This window comes from Tursiops truncatus, chromosome 1, assembly GCF_011762595.2.
Source record: "Tursiops truncatus isolate mTurTru1 chromosome 1, mTurTru1.mat.Y, whole genome shotgun sequence".
Taxonomy (NCBI): Eukaryota; Metazoa; Chordata; class Mammalia; order Artiodactyla; family Delphinidae; genus Tursiops; species Tursiops truncatus.
In genome coordinates this window covers 46,970,732-46,983,342 of record NC_047034.1, presented here as the reverse complement: position 1 = coordinate 46,983,342, position 12,611 = coordinate 46,970,732, and the positions used below count along the sequence as shown (strand labels likewise).

Here is a 12,611-nt window from a genome sequence, read left to right as displayed (position 1 = left end):
TTTAATTTTTTTTTTTTTTGCGATACGCGGGCCTCTCACTGTTGTGGCCTCTCCCGTTGCGGAGCACAGGCTCCGGACGCGCAGGGCCAGCAGCCATGGCTCACGGGCCCAGCCGCTCCGTGGCATGTGGGATCTTCCCGGACCAGGGCACGAACCCGCGTCCCCTGCATCAGCAGGCGGACTCTCAACCACTGCGCCACCAGGGAAGCCCTAATTTAATTTTTTAAACTAATTTTTACTGGAGTAGAGCTGCTTTGAGAATTTTATTCCATCATGATGTGAATGGGTTGTCCATTGCCCTCCTGTGTGAGGAGGGAAGTCTACAGGTCAAAGCCGAGTGGTCCCTCCCCATCCATCCCCACGCCAGCTGTGCACAGGCCATAACCTTGCTACTCACATCTGCCTCATTCCAGAGCCCTGGGATGCAGAAGGACTCCAGAAGGTCACTGCCACACAGCAGCAAGATCCGCAGCTCTGAGGAGGGGGAACAAAGTTAGAAAAGGGAGTGAGTGGAGGCCCGGGAAACATTCAAGTCTCAGCCTTCTTCCCCTGCTAAACACAGAAGTGTCCCATCCTTGGGGCTCCAGAGCCCAGTTCTTCCAGGCACCTCTGCTCACCCCTCCCCCAGGCTCATTTACAGACCACCCTCATTCCCTGCAGGACGAATGCAGCAGAGAGGGAGACTAATTGTCGTAGTTTGCTGGTACTGAGGGGTTTCCAGGATGGGTTTCCATGCTAAGCCAGGATGGCTGGTCACCCAAACAGAGACTGAGCCAGCTACATGCCTAGTGTGAGGTCTAAGGTCTCTCCTTTGCTCCGTATCAAACCGAAGTGCCCGTGGAGTTTGGTTCCTCCGCTGCTGTGCATTATCTGGGGTTTGTCTCGTCACAAGCACCCGATGTGATGGGGGGCAGGGGACACCGAGTGCACCCTCAATTCATCAGCTAGCTCAGCTCATCGGACGTCCTCTCTTTACATGGCCAGTGTCCTCAGCAAAGGGCTTGAGAAGTGAGGCTGCCCCCCACTTTCCTGACTCCCAGGCTTACTTCTTGCTTGTCATTTGTTTTTCTTCCCTCATTAAGCTCACTCTGAATTACCCCAGTGAGGCCACTGTCATTTAAAACAGGCAGCAAACTGACCGGGGCATGAACACTGAGCAACAGGGGGAAAAAGAATCCTGGGATTCTCAGAACCACGTGGGGAGAGACTTCCACCTGGGCTGGGATTCAGGTGGTGCGTCTGGTTCCCTGGCATCCCAGGCCTTTCCATCAAAAGGCTGTGGCTGTGGGTATCTTGCCTGAAACAGTGAGACAGCCCCGCTCTGAGCCTTCCAGAAAACGCTGCCACCCTGGACCCTGAGGCCGAGAGATGGGCGGCAGCTCTGTCCACCTCAGACCCTGTAGCTAGCTCAGGGACCTGACAAGAACTTTCAGGTGCTGAGCTCGCCCTGGCTGCAGGCTGAGTGGAAGGCTGCTGGGCTGGCGACAGACAGTGAGAGCACCTCACGGTCCCAGGTCAGTGCAGCTCATACTCAGGGAGCCCCATGGAGCCCTGGGGTCTTAACTCTTAAATATTCCTGCAGCCTCCCCTCTCCCCTCTCCTCCACGTCACACTGTAGTCTCATGGTCTGTTTATGTGCAGGGACCTTAGTTGATCTTTATATCTCCAGGGCCTGGCAGAGCGACCTGTGCACAGTAGGTGCTCAGGATGTGTTGACTGAGTGAACAACAGACAGGCTGACCGCAGAGGCCATGTGGGCAGGCTGTCTAAGAGCCTTCTGGGCGCTCTGGGATGGCAGTCCGGGATGGCGATCGTGGCCTTGTCTCTTGCAGCATGGAGGCCCTGGTCAATGGTGCCTCCCTCTGTGTTAGGCCACCAGCCTTCGGATGGCTGAGAGGAGCCAGACTGGGCTCGTTCTGGGATCCCGTTGTTCCCTGTCTCCAGCTTGGAGCCACCCAGAATTCCAGGTCAGCTCTCTGTTGAAAGGCTGAAGCTCTGTAACCGTGGGCCTAAGAGTCCAGTTAGCTGGCGGTCTCCGCACGACGTGCTGGTCCTCAGCTTCTTCTACATCAGTGATTCTCAACTGGGGGCGATTTTGTCTCCAGAATTTGGCGATGTCTGGAGACTTTTCTGGTTGTCAAGACCGGAGAGAGGGGTGTGCCACTGTGCTTAGAGGGCAGGAATGCCACTCAACTGTCTCCACAGCACACAGCAGCCCGCATGACACAGGATGATCTGGTCCCCAGTGTCAACAGTGCCACGGTTGAGAAACCCTGCTCTACAGCCATGGAAATGAATCTCTTTTCTATTCCCAAGCCAGAGACTCACTTTCTCACTTGAAAATAATGTAGGATTATTTTTAAAGCCAGAGCAGATCAAGTTAAAGCGCGGGGTTTCCACCTTTGCTTGCAGCACTGGAACAGATGGATGTGTCACAGGCCAGAGGCCCTGGCAGGGCTTGGGATCCCACGTGTGGCCGCTGGAGGGCAGCAGTGGTTTCTCAGGTTTATCATCTGAGACTAAGGTGCGTGTTTTCAGCCCCTAAGCCTTGGGTCTGGGGCAGGCCCCGGGAGCAGTCAGCTTGTTAAGAAAGTGGAAATGGAGCCATAGGTGCTAACTGAGCTAGGAGAAATGGCTTCTCCCTTCTCGTGAAGCGTGCAAGGGGATTTCAAAAAGGGGACATGTGAGCCAGAGGGCCTCACAGCACAGTGGTCTAGAGGCCAGGCAAGCTCCCTTCCTGGGACCTCCTCTGGGTCCAACTTTCTTCCCCAGTTCAGGATCCAGCGGGCCAGAATCAGCACTCTCCTGCCACACTCTCCTCCCGGGAATCCGGGTTATGCAAAGCCCCAGGCCCTGCAGCCCCTTCCACTCCCCACTGCGCACTGAGGCAGCTGCCACCTGTACCACACGAGGCCACAAATCCATCCAGACTGCTGTGGCCACTCAGCTTTCCTTTCTCTGAAAGAGGAGTAAGATGGGGCTAAGACTAGCCCTGCGCCTCGCAAGGCTGCAGTGAGATGGTAAAGGTGGAGTGCTAGGAGCTAGGAGCGTGGCCGGGTAAACAAACACCCATTGCATCGCCTCTCGGTAGGAGGGGGAACTCCCCAGGGCGGGACAGCCTGATACACGGGCCCTGGGTGCTGGCAAGGTACAGAGATCCCAGCTGAAGCTGGGCCACAATGCATTCTTCCTGGAACAAGGTGTCGCAGGAAAATATACATTGGAATAGAGCTGAAAGTCTGAAGACTGCTCTGAGCTCGGCTGGGCTGGTCGAGAAGACTTCCTCCCCGGGAAGGTAGTTCCTGGCCAGGTGTGGAACCGCAGGGAAGGGGGAGTGCAGGGCTTTTGGGTGTTTGGGGCTGTGGAACCTGGGGTTGCATGCTTCTTCCTGCTGGCTTTGGGAAGCATCCAGAAAGGCAGGCGCCCTTTCCTGTGGTCCTCAGACAGCCATGTGCTGGTAAATAAAGCCTATTAAAACTTGAGAAAAGAACTGGGCAGTGAGGAGTTTTGAGTACTTAATACTTGTTTTGAATACAATGTACTTAACTGTTGCTTAATGTAATTTAATTTTTAGTATAGACTGCGTTTAACCACTGGTTGGTAAGATCCCTGAAAATTTTACAAATGGCCCTAGCGAATAAATACGAACCAACTCAGGTGCACCACTGCCTGGGATCAGGGGACAGGCCCCAGAGAAGTTCCTTGAAATGACATCACATCTGCTGGGCCTCCTGGGAGAACCCAGTGCCCAGATGCAGCCCCAAACCTCCACCTCTAGGAGGGGGTGCCTGGAGCATCTCTGCAGCTCGAGTGGAAGATTAAGCGTGTCAGCTGGACACCAGGCTGCCCCTCATCCTAGAATTTCAAGCATTCCAACTGTCACTGACCCTCCTTGTCACCTGGTAGCTGCATCAGCTCCAGCTCCACTCTTGCTGTCTGCCCTTTACCCGGCTTCAGATACTTGTGTCTCTAACTTATTCTGGAACCTTGGAAAGATCTGTTTCCTGGTTTGTTTCCTAGGGTTGCCCAGGACTCAGCTCACTTCTATGGGGGGTTAGCTCCTTCCCATCCTTACAGCTCCGTGTAACCACCCTCCACCTGCTCTGGCCCGGGGCCTTCACTGCCCTCACACACAGTCGGGGCCTTAGTCTCTACTCAAGGCTGCGGGGGAGGTCACAGGTGTGGCTTTCTGCCCCGTCTCTCCTCATCCTCCAAACGCCGGAATCCTCTGCTGAGGAAGGTAGGGGAGCTCTTCTGCCGCAGGCACAGTGCTCTGGGCAAGAGAAGAGTCTCTCTGGCTGGCAATGAACTCAACTTCCATGACTTCTGAATGAGGGAGAAGAGGCTCTGAAGGGAAAATTGCCAACTGGTCCCATCCTACCTCCTGGGAACCTGCCTGAATCTAGTATGGAGATGTTAAAGGAGAGATAACTAAGAATATGATCTTAGCTTGGGAACAACCAATTATCCCTCTAAGAGCAGACCCTGCTGCAAACACCACCCAGGGTTTGCAAGGCTCTCCCCTCCCCCACTTTGCCCGTGGTGGAGGCCGGTGGCTCCAAATGTTCCCACTTGCCCAGCCCCACTCACCAATCTCCTCGTACCGCATCACTGTGCCCAGATTGGCATTCTCATCTAGGGAGGAAAGAGGAAATGCAGAAGCATCAGGGAACCAACTTCCGGGTACCTGATGCGCGTTCTGTACAAGAGACTCCGCAGAGGGAGAACCCGGGATGGGGTGATTGGGTGGGAGTAGGGACATCTGAGTAGCATAAATGGAGAGCACCGTCCAGCTTAAAATGGAGAGGGAGCATCTCTTCAGGTTCCAGAGGCAGGATTCACTGTTCTGGGACTTTCAGTATTGGACAGCCTGGCTGGGTTGCCAATGACGGACACACACGTGCTCTTGCTGAGCGCCTTTTGTTTCCTTCTGTATTTAGGGGAGGCTGGCCACAAGAGCAACTTCCTTGAACCTAGGGTGACAGCCTGTAGTGTCACATGGAGGCGGCCCTCTCCCGTTCAGTGTTCTGGTTCAAAGAACAAGCAAACTTGAGTACGCTGAGATTTTTCACGTGGCAGAATGGAGAGCCCGGGAAAGAAGTGAAGGACAGAGGCTTTACCACGTGCTCTGAGTGTGCACGCCCACAGGGGGCACACGGCGTGCAGAGCACCGTGGAGACGCCATCCTGGCCCCCTGCCTCCTCAACCATCCCTCTTAGTTCCATTCCAGGTTGGAAATTGGAAATCTGAGAAATGGCAGAAGTCAGCCCCAAAGAGTCAAAGGAATGGGGGCTAGACCTTCAGCTCCTCTGCAGAGCCGAATTTGGGGTTTGTAGGAGAAAGAGCCCCAGAGACAGCTATTCTTATCTATGCTGAGTCCTTAGGGGAGCAGCAAAAAAATGGAGAAAATTAAGGAAAGGGCTTGTGTGTTCTTAGCGTCTCAGCAGGAGTGTTGACACTGCCAGAGCTGGGAGGACCTGAGGGAGGATGCTGGGCCTCTGAGAACTCTCAGGCGGATGGACACCTTCTCTAGAGGGAAGGGCCAGAACAGCCCAAGGAGGGGAGAGGAGTGGAAAAGGTCTCCAGGATCCCTGAGCCAGGATGATCACGCCTCTGGGCTCCCATCACACCTTGACCCGCAGGCCTGGTAACATCCTCTCTTCTCTCCCAATTCTTGCTCTATAGATGCTCATCCTACAGCAGGTGCTGGGGCTTGTCCGGTGAATGAACAAAGGGAGGAGGGAAAGAAAAGAGGCGGGATTGGTAAAGAAGGTCCTTGCTCCCTTACCCACAAAGGTGAAGCGCTCCACCGGTGGGCGGACACAGCAGATCCGGCTTAGGCTTTCTCCCACCTTTCCCAGGATCTTGGCTATGGGAGAGAGAGCAAGACAGACAGGGACAGACGGAGAGAACCACTCACAACTCACACTCACGTCAGTCCCACATTTGGGCCACTGTAAACAGTGGGGCTGCACTGGAGGGGCAGGGGTTGGGTCATGGAGGCAGTAGGAGGGTGGAAAGAAAGAACAGAAATATGACAGCCCAAATTCCCTCTTCTCATTCCCAGTCCAAGGCACAAGCGTTCTGAGCCCTAGATGGGAATCTATTTTCTGGTCGTGTTTATTACACTGTTGAAATATTGGAAAATATGGAAGAGGAATATATATAAAAAGGAAAATAGAAAGCACCCGTAATTCCACTGCTAGACATAACCACCACTAAAGTATGCATATATTTTTTATTTTCTTCCATTTTTATTATGTGTATTAATGCAGATATGTCTACGTAACATAAATTGGATCACAGTCTACATTTAGAGGGCCTGTGCCCTGTTTGCATTTTTCGTTTTTTAATATCATGTGCATTTCCTCAGCCACCCGCAACACTAAACAGTAACACCCAAATCCACAGAGATTCAGCCTGTGGCGAAGAACTCATTTGGAGTAATTTCTGCTGGGCAAAGGCCTTCCTTCCCTTTCAGATGGTGTTTAGAATAATCAGACATCCTACTTTGGCTGAGAAGGATCCGGTTTTCAGTGATCTTTCTGAGCTCTAATCCAGAGAAGTTTTCTGAGCCCCCAGACGTAGCTATATGCAAACTATGAAATTCTGGCTCATCCTTGTGAATTACCCTATTTATGATAGACTGATAACCAAATAGATTATGGTCTCTAGGCTTGAAAAGTAATACCAGGATCTGTCTCTTGCAATTGGCCTGGAAGAAAATATTAGGAAGAACATGGACCTTGGAATCAGACAGTCCTGAATATGAATTCTGGCTCTTCCACTTTTGAGCTGTGTGACCTTAGGCAAATCACTCACCTTCTCTGAAGCTCAGTTTTCTCTTTGTAAATGGGAATATAATATCTATATCACAGAATTACCGCATGAAATGAGAACCCGTGTAAAGCACTGAGCACCGTGCAAGCATATAGTACTAGGTGCTGGGTAAATGTTGGGGGACCCCTGCTCTTTGTCAGTGAAGGGACGGCTAAGAGTGTGGGACTCTGGCTGCAGACTGTCTGGGTTTGACTCCTGGCCCTGCTACTTCCTTACTGTGTGACCTTGGCAAGATCCTCAACCTCCTTAGAAAAGGCAGAGAAAAATGCTGCCTTTTGTCTTTAATTCCCACTTAAGGCAATCATATTTATATTAAAATGCACACCATCACCCCTGTCTCTCTCTGTCTCTGCTCCTGTCTCTATTATTGTGACTATTTCTCTCTGATGTCCTACATTAAGAGTTCTCAAAGTATGGTCCCTGGACCAGAGCATCAGCATTGACTTTTTAAAAATGCAAATTCTCTTCCTTCTTCCAGACCCACTGAATCAAATTCTGGGGCAGCGCGTAGCGATCTGGATTTTAACGAGCCCTCCGGGCGATTCTGAAGTTTGAGAGCCACTGCTCTACACCAATGTTCCCCTACCTGCAGTGGGCTTGGTGGGCACATTGCTGTTCTGGTAAATGGGCTGGGAGGTCTCATTTTGGGGCTGTCCAATCACAGGCGTCATGGAGGGTGTGTTGACATTGGAGAGGATGCAGCCAGTCACCCGCTGGGGGAAGGAAGAAGGGCAGAGTCAGTGTCGTTAGCCCAGGAGACTTATGAAAGCCTTTCCCAGTTATCTCCAAACGCTCATCTGCTTGTGCATCGTGGTGAGGTGTCCTGGAACTGAGAAAGAGGACTGGAGGTGGGTTCTAGATCCAGCCACACCCTGTAGCCACACTAGGCTAGCAGGAGGTGAGAAACGCGTGGGATGTGTTGTTTCACAGACCTGGGGTCAAGTTTGAGCTCTGCCCCCTTCTGGCTGTGAGACCTTGGATAGTTACCTGCTCTGGAACCTCAGCTCAAGAGCCTAACATAGAGAGGCAAAAGAGCCACCCTTCTGGGCTGCAGCAGGACTACACGAGCGAGCAGACACAGAGCGCCTTTAGAGCATCTGGCTCCTGGCAGGAACTTTGTACATGCTGTGACCTTCTGTGGAACATGCATGCCTGCCCTCCCTGCCTGCTTCGTGGGGCTCAAATGAGGTCATGTCTGCAAAAGGGCTGTGCAAGCTTGGGAAAGGTCGTGCAAACACCAGGCGCTATCACCACCTGCCGCCTCTCCAGGCCAGAGACGCCAATGACAGGGCCAAGCTGGGGAGCAGTGCCAGGCGGAGCAGGGTGTGTTTGTGCTGCAGGAAGAGGGCAGCGTTCTGGGAACTCTTGCGCCTGCTCAGAGGGTGAATACACATTCCAGAGCCAATCGGAAATTCTATGTGTATTATCCATTGTCCTGTGTTATCTGGCCTGCTGCTCCTCTCTAGTGCTACAGAAAACACAGAGCTGATAACGCAGCATTCTTCACAGCTGACCCAGAAGCAACCCCCCTTGCCCGCGGGGAGTGGAACTATTGGGCAACAGAGGAACAAAGCGTGAATTTTCAATCTGTTTAGCTTCGTAGGGCTGTTGCTTATTCAAGGTCCCTTCCCTGAAAGCCAGCTTCCCCTCAATCCCTGGCCCACCACCCTTTCTGGATTATTGAGTCCAGCTGCCAGAGGACACCAAGTCCCAGGACTGGGGTGACCCTCCAAAGGCGTCTTCCGCACATCACCGTGCAGGCAGAGCAGAACGTGAGTCCTTCCGAGCCCTGGAAGGGCAGGCGTCTGTCTTGTGGGGTGACCTGTCACTTCTGCGATGTTCCTGACAGGAGATGGTCACGACAGCAAGCAGCCACAGCTGGGAGCCGGCTGAGGTTGGGGACCACAGCATCTTCTCAGCCTGCTTTGTGGGATTCTCTGTGCGGCTGCGGCTGGTGGAGTGGAAGGGACAGTCTGCCTCCTTTTTATTATGATTTCACATCCAGAAAAGAACACGCCACATTCTCATTAAATAATCGGTCTGGTAGCTGAGGATTTTCTTCTTCTTGCCGCATGCATCATTTGTCCCATTCGACTTGCTCTATGCTGGAGAAGAAAAGTGCTGGCCACCTGCCCCGCTCTGCCCTCCGCAGGCTCCCACATTCTCAAAGCCTTGCATCACCTATGAAGCCCCGTGTCTCTCTCTCTCCAACAGGTCCACTCTCCATGCCAGGAACACCGGCCTGATGCTGGGACCGGGGAGACTGGGAGTTAACAAGCAGCTCCAAGCTCCCACTCCAAGGCGGGGGGCCATCGGGACTGGCATTCTTTGCCGGCCTGTGAGCATCACTGCAACAGCTGTGGGTCGTTGGCCAAGCATCTCAGGCCCAGACTCATGCTTCCGGGCCTGAGTAACAGAGGGAGGGCTCGGGAAGCCCAGACATTTAGACAGCAAAACAGCAGCCAGGCTTTCTGGCCGGTAGAGCCAGGGCTCAGGCATGCCTGCAGGGCCCCTGATTCCTCCCTTCCATCATGCAGCCTGAGGCTCCTGGGTGAAGAGAAGGTGCACAGGCCCCCAGTGTGAAGCCACTGAGATTTAAAGGATGTCTGCGAATCTTAGCGTCTCCTGACGGATACATCCTTATACAGTAAGATGGGATGTCTTTTATTACTGCTGTTGTTGAGACAAGCCCAGAGGAGCAAGCGAGGGCCACCCTACATCAGAGTCCTTCCAAAGGGACCAGGGAAGACTCGGAATGTGTGTGAAGGGTTCTGAAAGCGGAAAGCAAGGAGATGGGTTTTCTTCAATTCCATGGGGGAAAAGCTTATTAGATGAAGCAACAGCCAGCTAGTCCTCTCCACTTCTCTTGCTCTTGACTCCCCGGATGGTCTGTTCAAACAAAGCACTGTGCACAGCAGGTGGAGAGCGGGGGCATTGGGGCTGCTGGCAGCTCCCCAAGGAGAAGATTCTGAAAGGCCCCTCTGACTGCAAATACAGATGCGATGGAGGCGGCCCCTGTGTCAGGACGATACCCTTCTGATCCTTGTTTGGGGCTGGGGAGGGCTGTGCATCAGGGTCAGCGGAGGCAAGGAGGATGGATTGCGGCTCGTCTCGGTGGGTCAGGCTTCTTGCTATTGACGGCACCGCTTTTCACCCCCGCACGGTGGGAGTCGATGGGTGGCTATCGATCTGTGAAGGGCGCTTTCTGCACACGCTGACTGGTGCTGCTGGCTGGCGAGGAACCTGTGCTTACCTAGCAACCAGCTCCTCGTCACTGCACACGGCCACAAGCCCTAGGCAGCCATCTGTGTGGGCTAGGCAGTCACTGTGTGTGCTCAGATACCCTGGTTCACCTCTCTGTGCTCCCTTTTACCCACAAATAAAACAGAGATGAGGGCTTCCCTGGTGGCGCAGTGGTTGGGAGTCCGCCTGCCGATGCGGGGGACGCGGGTTCGTGCCCCGGTCCGGGAAGATCCCACGTGCCGCGGAGCGGCTGGGCCCGTGAGCCATGGCCGCTGAGCTTGCGCGTCCGGAGCCTGTGCTCCGCAACAAGAGAGGCCACAACAGTGAGAGGCCCGTGTACCGCAAAAAAAAAAACAAAAAAAAAAACACCAGAGATGAGAACACTGTCTGCCCGTGGACTCCTGTGAGGAGGAATGAGTGTGCATGACAGTACGACGCCTGCGGGTATGAAGTACGGCAGTAGCGGCAACCTACACTGGGGTAAGAGGACCAATGGGTCCCCAGGAGGTGTGGCAGGAGGACCTGGCTGCTTGTAACTTTGCCCAGTGCCCTTCTCTCCTCCTTTCTTTGCTCGCTTCTTCTCTCCTCACTTTCTGAAGCTTTCCAGCTGTGGTCTCCTGAATCCCACCTTGAACTTACTGCCAGAAGATGAAAACTGCCCCAAGTCATATCGAGGAGGGGGACAAGGCAGGAAGCAGCCTCTGGCGCTGCTCTGGGTCCCTAATTCACTGCCCTCCGTGGTGCTGCTCAGAGCCTGGTCACCCCCACCGCTGGCGGAGAAGCAGGAAACAACAGGTCAGTAGGCCAGCAGCATCCTTTCCTTGGTCTGCCCGGCTTCCGTGGTCCACCCAACCCTAAGCCTGGCCCAGCTTACCTTCATGAGGTCCCGATGGTGTTCGAGGACGCTGCAGGTTGTCTGCCAGGTGTCCTGATAGCACTCCCACGGGTCCACCCTGACAATAGGAAAGATGTTTCCCTTGGTTTCCATTCTCACACTCTTTGCTTATTGGTTCCTTCCAATGACATGGCTCAAAAAGCTTAGCAGGCCTGGTCATACCAAGTACTTAGACCTCGAATCAGGTAAAACATGGGCTTGAAACACCTTCCTGAGCCTCAGTTTCCCCACTGTGAAATGAGAGGAGTTTGACACAGGCTTACATGAACAGTTGCTGGTGCTGGTCTGGCCAGGTTTAATATCAGCACCAGACCTTCCCAACTGTGGGGCTTTGGGAAAGTTATGTGATTTTTTGGTGCTCACTTTCCCATCTGTAAAATGGGAATAACAATAATAACTCTCTGCGGGGTTATTAGAAGGGGTCAATGAGTTTTCTATGCAAAGTGCTTAGTATAGTGTCTTGCTCTTATTCTTACCTGCAAAATGGGAATTCTCCTCTGGACCTTATAGGACTGTGATAAGAATGAAATGAGCCAGGCCCTCATCAAGTGGCGACTGCAGTTACCTGAACTGGGGAATCTGCCCATGTCTGACTCCCTGTGCAGCGGGGTGCCCTGTGGGCTTGGAGGTGGGCACGGCAGCCAGACCGGAACGTACAGCCCCGCAGACTGGCCAACCCCTGCTGCACATGGGATGTGAAGTGAGCAGGGACCCAGCCCCTGACGGATGCAGCACTCGGACTTAATTACCAACTTAATGAGCTGCTAAATTGGGACGTTCCTTAAACACGTCCTTAGCAGTTGAGCATTCCCTCCCTAGCCCCACCTCACAGCCCACCTAAGGTTCCCAGAGATGAGATCTCGTGAACTGGAAACACTTAGCGACCCAGCTTGCCCTGAGCCCCCAGATCCCTGACCACCCTCCCCGCTGAGATGGGCAGACACCTGACCTGGCTAAACAGCCTCCCCCATGTCCAGGGACTCTGCGCACCCATGCCCCATCTCTAGAGCTATCTCCAAGCCTCTCTGGTGACCTCAATTCGCGGAATTCTGATTTTCCCAGGGCCTGGAGCAGTGCAGGGCAGGCAGTAAGTGCTCAGTGAATATTTGTTGAATGAATGAGGGAGTTATTTCAGAATCTTCTAATCACATACAAGCAGTAACAGTCTCCTGTTCAGTATTTCCCCCACTGGACCCCATTTTCCCCGGAGATCATGAGGTGCCGTGCTAAGAGGCTCCGTTTCTACCCTGACTTGACCACAGATGTGCTGTTCCCTCTCAAACTCCTTGACTTCTCCTGAGCTGTCTCCCAACCTCACCTCTGTCTCGGGGGGGAGGGAGGGGATGAGAAAGTCTGTAAAGGGCATGCACTGCTCACACAAATCACTGTGCACAAATGGCACGGATCACTATTCAATTGTTATTGTTGCTTTCCTTCACTGCTCCCATTTCCACCCACCCCATCTCTTCTCCGCTAACTCTCTGCATCCCTCATTCTGAGGTCAGCGGCCCTTCATTTCTCCCCTTTCCTGGAAACCTCTAGGTGCTGCTTATTTTTCCACGGGCTGGGGTGGGGGGGAACACAATACAAATGGTGTATTGTTATTTTTTTTAAAAACATCATCTTCTCATGC

General features: G+C 53.3%; 1 protein-coding gene across 1 annotated transcript in view; it reads right to left on the bottom strand.

Annotated features, from left to right (window-relative positions):
* Positions 1-12,611, bottom strand: part of NMNAT2 (nicotinamide nucleotide adenylyltransferase 2) — a 195,319-nt gene that overhangs the window by 27,495 nt on the left and 155,213 nt on the right. Inside the window, exons 6-10 of the mRNA XM_019952298.3 lie at positions 10,958-11,036; positions 7,427-7,553; positions 5,789-5,869; positions 4,591-4,635; positions 398-474 (exon numbers count right to left, since the gene is read on the bottom strand). Coding sequence (XP_019807857.1) covers positions 398-474; positions 4,591-4,635; positions 5,789-5,869; positions 7,427-7,553; positions 10,958-11,036 — 409 coding nt within the window. The remainder of the gene's footprint in view (positions 1-397; positions 475-4,590; positions 4,636-5,788; positions 5,870-7,426; positions 7,554-10,957; positions 11,037-12,611) is intronic.